The 13,207-nt window shown below is 34.5% G+C and overlaps 1 protein-coding gene across 1 annotated transcript in view; it reads left to right on the top strand.

The window, feature by feature from the left end:
* RSBN1L (round spermatid basic protein 1 like) overlaps positions 1–13,207 on the top strand; it is a 65,437-nt gene that overhangs the window by 26,542 nt on the left and 25,688 nt on the right. Inside the window, exons 2-3 of the mRNA XM_072759880.1 lie at positions 3,738–3,854; positions 11,724–12,364. Coding sequence (XP_072615981.1) covers positions 3,738–3,854; positions 11,724–12,364 — 758 coding nt within the window. The remainder of the gene's footprint in view (positions 1–3,737; positions 3,855–11,723; positions 12,365–13,207) is intronic.

Raw genomic sequence — 13,207 nt, 5'->3', positions numbered from 1 at the left:
TTCTTTTACATATAGTAATTGTCTTTAGCACATGTGTATTTTTCCATATGTGTAATTTATAGTTTATTTTGGTTTTATAATGACTTAGTCATTTATTCCTTCTCCTTTCCTTCATTCTTTTTTTTTTTTTTTTTTTTTAAGATTTTATTTATTAGAGAGCACACACAAGCAGAGAGAGGGGCCGAGGGAGGAGCAGACGGGAGTCTCAGATTAGACCATGAATGATAAAACCGTACAAATTCTTGGTCATGAAGAGAAATGAATAAAAATTAAAAAGGACATTTTTTTTTTTTTTTAGAATGACAGTTTTTTAAAGAACAGTGTATATTATAGGAAACATGATGCCAGGGAGCCGTTTCCCTTCTGAAAAGATATAGAAGTGGCTTTTATGATTGTGAATACAGTGTAATGTAAGAGCAGACTTGAGATTCTATAGACAGTGGTATTCTATATTGTTATAGCCAAAAAATGCTTATTATTGCTAAATATAATGGATAGACATAGATAATATTCTGCATTCATAGGCTTATATCTTTACAGTATGCTTTTGTCTATTTCCTATTTAATCTTTATGTAAACTCCATTTATAGCTGAAATGGGAGATCTGAGAGTTTATCATCAAAGTTGCAGAACTTGCACCTAGGTCTTCTCAACTTTTTGGCTTTCCACTTTAATGTTTACCTATAACATGTAAACATGTGTTACAACATCTTTATATTATCTGTAATCTGATTATGAAACATTTATTTATTTTTTAAAAGATTTTGTTTACTCATGAGAGACACAGAGAGAGAGAGTGAGGCAGACACCCAGGCAGAGGGAGAAGCAGGCTCCCATGCAGAGAGCCCAATGTGGGACTCGATCCCAGGTCCCCAGGATCATGCCCTGGGCCAAAGGCAGGCGCTAAACCGCTGAACCACAGGGATCCCAATTATGAAACATTTAATGGAGACATTTAAAGTTAGATTTTGAAAAAGGATATGCCCTGATAAGCAAAAAATTCTAGGAAGGGCGAAAGGTTGAAAGATTGAGATGTGTGTAGGTTGGGACAGCAAACAGATTTTGTTGTCCCACAAAAATGCTTTTCTGCTGTGAATATATAGGATGGTTTGTGTTTGCTTCCTTTCCTTAGAAGGTTTTGGGTTTGGGGTGGGAGGTAACTATAATTATGTTGTCAGTCACTCTTCTTGTTTTGGCTATGCTATTGTTTTTGTTTCTAGATATTTTTCATATAATGACTTTATATCTTCAGTTTATCTTTACTTAATATTATACCTGAAGGCATATTCTAGGACCCTTTTTCCTACTTTATGAAACTAATATGGTCCTGTCGTAGAGACTTTGAAACTTCTTGCTATCTAATAATAATGGCTTTTAGAGGTGCCTGACTGACTCGGTTGGTAGAGCATGTGATTCTTGATTTTGGGGTGATGAGTTTGAGTCCCACATTAAGTGTACAATTTAAACAAAATAATGGTTTTGGGGGGGTGCCTCGGTGGCTCAGTTGGTTGAGCATCTGCCTTTGGCTCATGTCATGATCCCAGGGTTTGAGGATTGAGCCCCTCGTTGGCCTCCTTGCTCCATGGGGAGCTTGCTTCTCCCTCTTCTTCTCCCTATCCCTGCCGCTTCCCCTGCTTATGCACTCTGTCAAATAAATAAAATATTTTAAAAAATGGCTTTTAATAATTTGCACTATTATCTTTTAGTATTATTTCTGAATGTGTGTATATATTAATAATTAATATTATAATTTTATAATTTTTATTTATTTAAAGATTTTATTTATTCATGAGAGGCAGAGACACAGGCAGAGAGAGAAGCAAGCTCCTCACAGGGAGCCTGACTTATATATGTGTGTAAGCTCCATCTATTTGGAGTAATATTTTATGGCTGTATGACAGCCTGTGACAGGATTTCAAAGACTTTTGAACATCAGGAAGAGTAGCAAACTAGTCTGAAGCAGGAGAACAGCTTAATCTATTTCTAGAATTTAAGTTTTCTATGAACAGATGAAGACCTTACTTACTCACTTCTGTATCCCTAACCCTTTTCCTATACTCAGCAGTGGATATTTGTTAACTTGGTGAGTTTGTTCTACCATCAACTATCTTCTCTTCTGCTGAGTATTACCACTTTTAATAAAAGCACTTTGTCAGTTTGATAGGTAAAGTATCTTATTCGAATTTGTATTTTTTATTATATGAATGAGTGTTTTAAAATGTCTATTAAGTACGTGGATTTAGTTTTTGAGAGTTAATCTGTTTAAGTAGTCTAGACCTGAGTTGTTCAGTGTAGTAGCCACTAGCCTCATGTAGCCGTTAAACACTTTGAATTGAGTTGTGCTTTAGGTGTAAAATATACTGGATTTTGAAGTCTTATAGTGAAAAACAATGTAAAATGTCTCAATAATTTGTTAGTGTTGGTTTCATTTTGAAATGACAATTTTTAGATCTATTGGTTAAATAAAATGCATTATTAAAATTAATTTCATCTGTTGGTTTTTGTTTCTAATGTTAACTACTAGAAAATTCAAATTTATGTATCTGGTAAACTTGATATTTCTACTGGGCAGTACTAATCTAGACGGTAACCTAATCATGAGGTGATTAGGACCTGAATTAGGGTAGTATTTATAGAAAGGAAAGTAAGGAAGGATTTTAAGAAATTCTGCAATATGTGCATGTACTGTATAATCTCTGTTACATTACAAGATATTTTACAGTTTCAATGTGCTTCAATCATGACTTTGTAATCGATCATAAGCTTTTTTTTTTTTTTTTTTTTTAAGATTTTATTTACTCATTCATGAGAGACACACAGAGAGAGGCAGAGACATAGGCAGAGGGAGAAGGGGACCTGATCTCAGGACCCTGGGATCACAACCTGAGCTGAAGGCAGATGTTAAGTCACTGAGCCACCTAGGTGCTCCTCAATAGTAAGCTTTTTGACAGCAAAGACTACATTACTATTTTGAAATTCTTTTCTACATCATCTGTTTTGCTGGGTACATAGTAGCTTGATAGAATAAGAATAGGACATCAAATAATCTTAAACTCAAATTTGAATTTTTTTAAATTTTTTTTATTTTTTTATTTTTTTTAAATTTGAATTTTTAGAATGCAGATCAATGATTCCTAGAGTTCTTATATCTTTTGTTTTAATATCCTATTATCACTACCTAGTCAGATCAGTCATATCTTTTTTAAAAGGTACAATGGTAAGGGAACTAACATCCAATCCTATCTGTACCAGGCTCTGGGTAGTCATTTTATATATATATTTTTGTAACCTGTGAGAAAGATAACCACCATTTTATAAGTTAGGAAACTGTGATTGAGTAATTTTTATATTGTTATGGTATTAATCCAGATACGATCAACTAGCTAGCACTTTATCCATTGTAGTTTACCATCTTGATTAAACTTCGTTATTTTAAGTGACTTGAGGTTAGTCTAATATTGTGGTTGACCTGAATTAAAGAAGAACAATCTTGAGAGTGAATTGTATAATGATAAATTTTATTAGTTTATGATGTATATATTATGTGTTCCATGTTAATATATGACAGCAAATTTGGAAATCTGTTTCTCCAGACCTGAGAGGAAGAATAAAAGGCATGTTTGCTTTTCATTCTGATTTTTCATGGTATATTCTAGATTCTGTATATTCTAGATTCTGTTTAGTTCTTGGGGGAAAATTACAAGAGTTTTAAATATTTCCTTTGTTTTGTCTTTCAGATAAAATCAAAGACAAAATTAAAGAGAGAGATAAAGAAAAAGAAAGAGAGAAGAAGAAGCATAAAGTAATGAATGAGATCAAGAAAGAAAACGGAGAAGTAAAGATTTTGCTGAAAAGTAAGTTTATAATTCAGTGATTTTGTTTGTTTTATTTATTTGACAGAGCAAGCACCAGCAGGGGGAGCAGGAAAGGGAGAAGCAGGCTCCCCATTGCGCACTGAGCTTGATGCGGGCGGGGCTCCATCCCAAAACTCTGGGATCATGACCTGAGTCCAAGGCAGACTTTCAATCGACTGAGCCACACAGGCGTCCCTATATTCAGTGATTGCTCAGTGTACTTTAGCTTAGTGATTCAAATAAAGGTTTGTTGCTGAATTTTGCTGACAATAAACTTTAATAGTGAGAATATGGAAAGTTTTGTAATAGTGAAGGGTTCTAATCTGTATGGTAACATCTTTAGTATATTTCATTTGTGTGTAATGAAAAAGTAGAAAAGGTTAGGCTTCATTAAACTATTAGGTTCCTTGAAGTAGGTTATCTAATTCTATGTTTGCATTACTAGCTTTTACCCATACTTAGATCATCTAAAAAGGCTAAAACAATTTTAGTAAGATAGGGATGGTAGAAGAAGTGAGCTTAAAAATATTTGACAATAATCACCATATCATAGTCTGGTATCTTAGAGGGAACATTTTACTCTGAACTGAATTAGAAGGTATACTGTTTTACTTTGTGTGTGTGTTGCAGGGTAAAGAATGCCCTCTTTTTGTTTCCTGTTTTTTCTCTATTGTTACATTTGTTTTCAGTTGCTATTTATACTTAGGGGGTGGTTGTTGGGTAATAATACAAATCCTATCAATAAATCTGAACTTTTTAAAGGAATGTGTGTGGTAGAAATTGAAGTAAGGACAGTCTTAAATTTACTCTGATAGCAAGATAAGAAGAATCAGTGGCAGTCTGGTTGCTAGACAGCTAACAAATTCATTAGCTGCCCCTATTTAGTTGAGAATTTGCAGGTCAGAACATACTGACTTTGATTAATTTGATGTTAGACTTATGTGTTAATATACCATTATATCCACATTAAGAAGAAAAGGCTATCGTACTGTATGTGTAATGAAATAACTGGATAAACTTTATATTATTTAAGACAAAGAGAATATTAGATTCTATATTTTCATTTTTTGTCATGTTTCCTGATTTTTTTTTTGTCACACTTTATTTAAGCTCTATTTTCTACTTGTCAGAATTTTATATTTTGTAAAGTTCTTTTGACCTTGGAAGAAATAGGTCTGAGCTTAAGTCGATGGCTACTTAGTAAATGCTCGTGGTCCTTTTATTCTGTTTCTTTTGACAATGTGTTTTATTTGTGTTGTTTAATTAGAGTGTAAGCCTTTGAGGCAGGAATCAAATCTAGCCACACTAGTGCTGTACAGAAGCTAATGATTCATGCTTGAAGTGTTTACTTAACTTTACCCTGTTGGTTTAGTCAAATAGTCATTTTTTACTGGTTTAGTTAGATAGTCATTTTCTTATCCAGTGGAATGTACAGTGATGAAAATTCCTGTTGCTCAATTGAATGTTGGATTCCTTACATACCCTTAATGTGAAATATGTGAATCTAGAGATTACATATGCAAACAAAATTTAAAATAATTTTAGAAAATGGGAGATGCTTCAGTAATGTGTGATAGTAACCTTGACTTTGAAGTAGATGAAAAATCTAGGAGATATTTTGAAGTGAGCTAAAACTGAAAACCTAGTGAGGTTAAAGGGAAAAAATAATTTTGGAAATGAATTAGTGACCTCTGAGATAACCATGGGAAAATGTATTTACTGTAAAACAGAGGTAACTGATAACTTAATTACTGCCTTAGAGGGTTGTGAAGATTAAATGAGGTAAAGTATGGTAGAGGTGCTAACTATGGTGTTTGGCCCACATATAATTCAATAAGTGGATATGAATCTTTTTTGTAAACGTGTATGAAAGATTAAATCTTGTGATTGCAAAACAGCAACAAAATTATCTCCTCCCTGGGTAAGATATAGATAATTAAATGAATAAAACATGATTCCTTTGGGAAATAATGCCTGTCCTATCATAAGCACCAAGTAAGTGTTAGCTATTGTCATTATCCAATAAAAACAGTTTGCTCTGCTAGTCTATAATCAGGGAAAGGCCCTCTTTGTTATTGGTGTCGTGTAGCAACAACAGAATCAATTTGGTGGAGGCTGTGTACTGTTACTTACTACTGTGTGCCCTTTTTTGCTTCATGGCTTTCAGCCTTTATTTTGTCCTTATAATTTTTTCCTTGTGATAATGCTAATGTTGCAAGCAGTGGCACACTCGGGCATTGATTGATGACAGCACTTGCACATCTAAAATAGATTCTGTTAACTCCACACCAGCCTCATTTCCTTCAGGTTTTCATCAAAAACTGCATCAGATTGAAAATGACTAGAAATGTGTACATAATTATATACATGCTAGAAAGTTTTTATTAATGCAGAAATCCATAAAATAGGATAATGTGCTTTATGAGAAATAGTTTAAAGGAACAAATATATTTGACACATACGCTTTTTTTTTTTTTTTTTTTTAAGATTTTTGTTTATTTATTCACGAGAGACAGAGAGAGAGAGAGGCAGAGGGAGAAGCAGGCTCCCTGCGGGGAACCCGATGTGGAAATCGATCCCGGGACTCCAGGATCACGCTCTGAGCTGAAGGCAGGCACTAAACCACTGAGCCACCCAGGGATCCCCCGACACATAAGCTTATTGAGCTCATCCTTTTATATTAATGTCTGCCAACTACTTATACTGAGCATAATTATATGTTCCAGCCATTTCTATGTTGTGAAAAGTTGTAACAACAGAGATATTAATGATGATAGTGTTTTTGAGAGTAAGCTTTATTATAGTATATCAGAGAAGCTTTCTGGTGAGCAGGGGGGAATGGGGATTAAAAAAAGCCAATATCCAAGATTATTGGTAGTTTACCAAAGGTCACAGGTAGGTAATTCATGTCAGGAAGAGTGAAAATAATGCTGTGCATAAAACCAAAGTCATTCTCTATAAAGACCAGAGGTTGAAAATAGCTAAGCTAATTACTACTTTTTTTCTATGTATGATAAGGAAGTTATATATAAATATTAATTCCCATATTAGATGTGAAATTAGAACCAATTTTTCTGGGCAGCCTTTCTTTTTTCTTTTTCTCTTTTTTTAAAGATTATTTATTTATTCATGAGAAACAGAGAGAGAGAGAGAGAGAGAGGCACAGACACAGGCAGAGGGAGAAGCAAGCTCTATGCAGGGAGCCCGATGTGGGACTTGATCCCAGGTCTCCAGGATCAGGCCCTGGGCTGAAGGCGGCGCTGAACTGCTGAGCCACCCACGCTGTCCTGTTTTTTTTCTATTTTTTTAATTTATTTTTTATTTTTTCTATTTTTAACACTAAAAGTATACAAGGTTAGTGGTGGAAATTAATGCCAGTAAATTTGTGATTTTTTTAAAAGTTTTTTTATATGATTAGCTATTAACACATATTTTTTTTTTTTAAGATTTTATTTATTTAAAGAGAGACACATACAGAGAGGGAGAGGCAGAGACGTAGGCAGAGGGAGAAGCAGGCTCCATGCAGGGAGCCTGACTTGGGACTCTATCCCGAGTCTCCAGGATCAGGCCCTGGGCTGAAGGCGGCACTAAACCGCTGAGCCACCTGGGCTGCCCCACATAATTTGTTTTTATATCTGTTTCTATGTGTTTTGTTTTGTTTTGTTTTGTTCTGTTTTGTTTTTTTGAGTGAGAGTCTCATTTTCTCTGGCTGCTTTTGTGTACCTTCCTCTGTATCTCAGTCTCTCTTTGCATTTTCATATCTGTGGTTCTGTGTGTATGTGTGTTTGTATGGGGTCCACTGTGTATGTGTATCTGTCTTTGGGGAGAATCCCCTATCAACCTTACACGTTCATACTTTTTGAGGGTCCATATTATGACAGCTCTTCTTTCTGTTAATGGTTATTTATCAGGATCCTTTAAAAAATATATAGGTCTGATTTGAAGAATTATAAGATTTAGAGAAATGTGTGCTTTAAATACTTCTTAGTGTAAGGGAAGAACATTGATATTCAAAATGGTCTAATTTCCTTAAGGTATTTAAAAATTTTCTCTCTATATGTCTGCTGCATTTCATGTCATTCTAAGATAGCAAATGAATGACAGATTATATAAAACTTTAAAAATCTATCTAGTGAATGCTAGTGCCTTGGTTTGGTTTAAATGTAAAGAATGCATTTTACTTGTGTCCATCAGAGGTCCCCGAGACTACCCGCAGGTTTGGTGATTTGCTAAAGGACTTACAGGACTCAGCATATAGATGTACTCATGGCTATGATTTACTGTAGCGGAGGATACAAAGTGAACTCAGTTGAGAGAGGAGGCAAATGGGAGGAAGTCTCTAGACACAAGCTTCTAAGAGTACTCTTCAAGTGGAGTCACACAGGATACACTTAATTTTTTGAGCAGTGAACTGACAACTCATGTGAAATGTTGTCTACCAGGAAGCTCATTAGAGACTTGGTGCCCAGGGTTTCTATTGAATGTTGGTTACATAGGCACCTTCTGTCTAGCATCTACCAAAATTCCAGGCTCCCAGAAGGAAAACAGGTATTCAGCATAAACAATATCGTTGACACAAAAACTTTAGGTACAGTGAGCCACTCCTATCAGCAAATTGTGGGAACATTCCCAAAGAACAAGTTTCTTAGATGCCAGCCAAGGGTCAACCTTGCAAGCAGGCCTTTCTAAGATTAGCAGTCTCAGGCATGTTATGTTAACTCTCTTCTGCATACTGTGCTCTCTTTAGTATTTAATTACAGAGTAGTTTGTCTTGGGAATTTAATTCTTTGATGTTTATTATGAGACTCTCTTCACTGATTTTTTTACTATTTTACATTTTTCAGTTTCTGTTTAATACTATTACTATTCTTATCCATTCTCGTGACTAGAAAATAAATAGGCCGTTGTGCCTATTTCATTTCAAAGTAACATGTATTCTAATGACTGGATATTTTCTGTTTTACTTTTTAAACATATGCTAGGCATAAATGTGATATAATATTAAACTTATATTTTCATTCAAATGAAATTGTTTTGGCAATCCATATAACGTGTAATTTTACTGTGTTTTCAATTTAGTTATACTTAGGCCTTTTAAACTTTATGTTTTGTTTTCCTTGATATATTTGGCTTTTGCTTACATATAAAACCTCTGGGGGCACCTGGGTCGCTAGTCATTTAAGTGTCTGCCTTCAGCTCAGGTCATGATCTCAGGGTCCTGGGATTAAGCCCCATATCAGGCTTCCTGCTCAATAAGGAGTCCTCTTCCCCTCTCCCTCTTGCTCCCCTGACTCATGCGTGCTCACTGTCTCTTGCTCTTTCTCGAATAAATAAAATCTTAAAAAAAAATCCGCTTCTTTTTTCATTTTGATTACCATTTTTTATTATTAATTTTGTTCTTAAGATATTTATCTGAATCGAATATTTCAATACTTCATCCAAGGTTCCAAGTATGAATTTGTTAATATATTTACTTACTTACTTGTGGTCTCTGTAGAGAATTTTATGGCTTTACAAATCTCAGTAAAGTTGAAAGGCTTTTATTTTTGCTTTTTGTGATTGTACCAATTTAGTCTTCATTGCATATTTATGAATTTTTAGAAGTAATGGTTTATTGTTAACATTAAACTCCCTTTTTTAGAATTGCTATCAACTTGAGAGAATTTTCTTTTTAAAAAAGATTTATTTATTTGAGAGTGAGCAGGAGGAGCAGGAGGAGCAGGGGGAGAGAGAGAGAGAGAGAGAGAGAGAATCCCAAGCAGACTCCACGCTTGAATGTGAGCCCATCAAGGGTCTCCATCCCACAACCCTGAGACTACAACCTGAGCTGAAATCAAGAGTCTCACACTCATCCAACTGAGCCATCCAGGTGCCCCACCTTGAGAGAATTTTTATATTTGTTGTTTCCAAGATTAGAAGTTGATGGTATTTATATTCTGGAAAACTGTGACTGTAAAGGGGACAAGGAAAAATTCCACAGATCTCAGTTGGTGAGAGAAATCTTTTCGTTCATGGATTCATTAAATATTCATCTATAGCAAAGTATTAAATAACTTGAAGGATACAGTGATGGGGAAAAAGGATCACTTCACTTTGAATTCATATAAAAGTTACTTGTTTCACTCATATAATATATGGAAGGACACATGATCTACAAATATCCTATGAGTGAAAAAAATAACTTTGTATGAATTTAGAATGAAGTGATTCCAGTTCCAATTAGAGAAATGAGAGAAAGCAAAATGAAGGAATTGATATGAGTTGTCTTTAAAGAATGGGTAATAAAGAGGTCAGGAGTAAGTACTGGGCTGGATAAGGGTATTTTAGGGAGAGAGGAAATGCCTTTGCAAGTGATAGAAAGATAAGGTAGGGCTAGCTATTTTATAAGAAATTGTAAATAGTGCAGATTGACCAGAGAATGAAGTACTCGAGAGCATTGTCTTGGGATTCCATACTGAAGTGATTATATTTTATTTGGGAGGCATTGAGAACCCTTGAAAGAAGTGTACTCAAGGGATGAATATGATCAAACAATATATAAAACTTACAGAAAGATTAATACTGCTCTAGCATTTAGGATGACAATCAAGAGACTATTAGACCAAGAATTAATAAAGAAGTGAAAAATCAAGGACGAACAGGATAATTGTTGAATCTTGGAGAGATTGGGAAGAATGATTTGAAAGAGTTTCACTGAATTTGATATTTGAATGTTCTGGAAAAGTAAATTTGAGTAGACTAGAAGCAGAGCTAGAATGATAAGGGGTGAGAATGATAAGGTAATAGACAGAAGGCACTTGGCATAGATGGTTCTTTATGAAGAGTTTGGTCAAAAGAAGAGGAGAGGAAACTATATTTTTTGTAACAGTTTTTGGAGTTGGTGGGAAGGGCTTATTTTTGAAAGGTATTCAGAGAATCTCACTCACTAGAGACAAGAATAAAAGACATTTGTGAATATGAAAACATTTAGGTAAGGAAGTAGATTGAGAAAATTTAATTCATAACAGGCAATCTGTAAAAGGTGAAGTAACAGGTGGAAACAGTGAATGCCTTTTTAACTCTTACTGGCTTTCTCATATTAGGAAGCATGTTTTCTTGTGAAGGTGTTTACTTTCTCCTTTTTTTCTTATTGTACAGAAATATATTGTGATAATGTTACATGTTTATAGGTACACTTAGTCTGTAGCTATATAGACTCTGAATTACTCTTTTATTTTTTGGAGTTCTAAATTTCTGGGCCCAGAGTCTACTTCAGTTACATAAGCTCATTAATATATAAGCTTATACTGCCCCAAGTCTTTTATATTTATCTCTTTATTAGTACATGGGTATACTTTATTTATGCTTAGAATGTGAGAAATTATTCTATCATCTTCCTTATGGCACCTTATTGGATCTTCATCAGGAACTTTGCAAACTCTAGTGGACCTCTAAAATAGCCCATTTTAGATGAGAGAGTAGTTTTATTAAGGAGGAAATATGGTAAAAAGCTAAGGAAATGCTGTGTTTGTTACTGTTATACTATGCAAGTCGTTTTCTCCCATTATGATTTACAAGTATTGATAACTACATGCAATTTTGAAGAACTTAGATGAATCAGATGATGATATATATCAGTGGGAAACATCTGGAGGTCGTTATTCATACTGACCTCTGTTCAGCATCCCATTTCTGATTTTCTCCCTTTAAATTTGAAGAATATATTTTCTGTAATGTCCATTCATTACTTCAGCAAACACTGAGAATCTGCTACATGTCAGAATGGTACCATGGGAGACTATAGGTATAAGTTTGTTCTAGACAGTTCCTTAAGCATGATTTTTTTAAGTAACTACAATACAGAGTTAAAAAAATTTTTTCCCCTCACAGGTGGGAAGGAGAAACCAAAAACAAATGCAGAAGACTTACAAATAAAAAAGGTAAAGAAGAAAAAGAAAAAGAAACACAAAGAGAATGAAAAACGGAAGCGTCCAAAAATGTATAGCAAATCAATTCAAACCATCTGCTCAGGATTGCTATCTGATGTTGAAGATCAAGAAGCCAAAGGCATCCTAAGCGATAATGTAAAGGATTACAGTGGAAAGAATTTGGATAACAAGAACTATGATTCCAAAATTCCAGAGAATAATGAGTTTCCATTTGTCTCATTAAAGGAGCCACGGGTTCAGAATAACCTCAAAAGGTTGGACACTTTGGAGTTCAAACAGCTCATTCATATTGAGCACCAGCCTAATGGAGGCGCATCCGTTATCCACGCCTACAGTAATGAACTCTCCCACCTGTCTCCTGTGGAGATGGAGAGGTTTGCAGAAGAGTTTGTGGGTCTAGTGTTCAGTGAAAATGAAAACTCTGCAGCTTTCTATGTAATGGGTATTGTTCATGGGGCAGCTACTTATTTACCTGACTTTTTAGACTACTTTTCATTTAATTTTCCCAATTCACCAGTGAAAATGGAGATATTAGGAAAGAAGGATATAGAAACGACGACTATGTCCAATTTTCATGCTCAGGTAAGAGGTTTTTAGTTTTGTAGGTTTTTTTTTTTTTTTTAACTTTTAGTTAAATGTTTTTGTTTAAATAGTTAAATGTTTTAGACAAGTTTCTGTTCATTTTAATGTAGGTTTGAAATAAAAAGGTAAGAATATAATAACTCTTGGGAATATTAAGAGTAAATTACTTTCTTAATGTAAACATAAGAGTATAAATTTTAGAGTCTACTTAATCTCTTTTTTCTTAAAGATAATTATTGAAATAGGATTCTGTTTTCCTTTTTTGCAAGTATTTATCTTGGAAATGAAAGGACTGAAATGAATTTAGCCATGTATTTTCCATGTAAGCAGTTCCCTTACTTGAAAATCACCTAAAGTTGTCTTCTTGCTTTATGCCTTAAAATTCTTTGCTGCTCGATGCATCGCATAGTAGGTGCTGAGTAAATGTCGGCTGTTAAATATATTGTCGTACAAAGGAATCAGTTAATTGTACGACTATGTGAGAAAAGTAGCACTGCATTTACTGAGCTAACTTCCTTTCCTATCCTTTTCTATAGAATAGAATGTCCATCATCTTAGACAGTGGAGGCAAAATCTGGTCCACTGACTCTTGAAAGTGAATGTGCACTCCTCTGAAAGAAAGGCCATTGCCATTGGTCACCCACTCTCAGATCAGGGACTGCTTAGGCCAGGAGATTAGCTGATTTTCATATTTATGGGTGCTGAAGTCTCCAGTTTTCTAAGTAATAATTGACATTATTCTAATTTGGAAGGAGGGAAAAAGGTAAAGTGTGAAAGGGATCTTAGTGATCATCTGTCACAACCTTTCTCAATTTACAAATAAGCAAACAAACATAGATAGGC

Source organism: Vulpes vulpes, chromosome 5 (genome assembly GCF_048418805.1).
Source record: "Vulpes vulpes isolate BD-2025 chromosome 5, VulVul3, whole genome shotgun sequence".
Taxonomy (NCBI): Eukaryota; Metazoa; Chordata; class Mammalia; order Carnivora; family Canidae; genus Vulpes; species Vulpes vulpes.
Note: the sequence above shows the minus strand (reverse complement) of the source record. Positions and strands in the feature narration are given on the sequence as shown.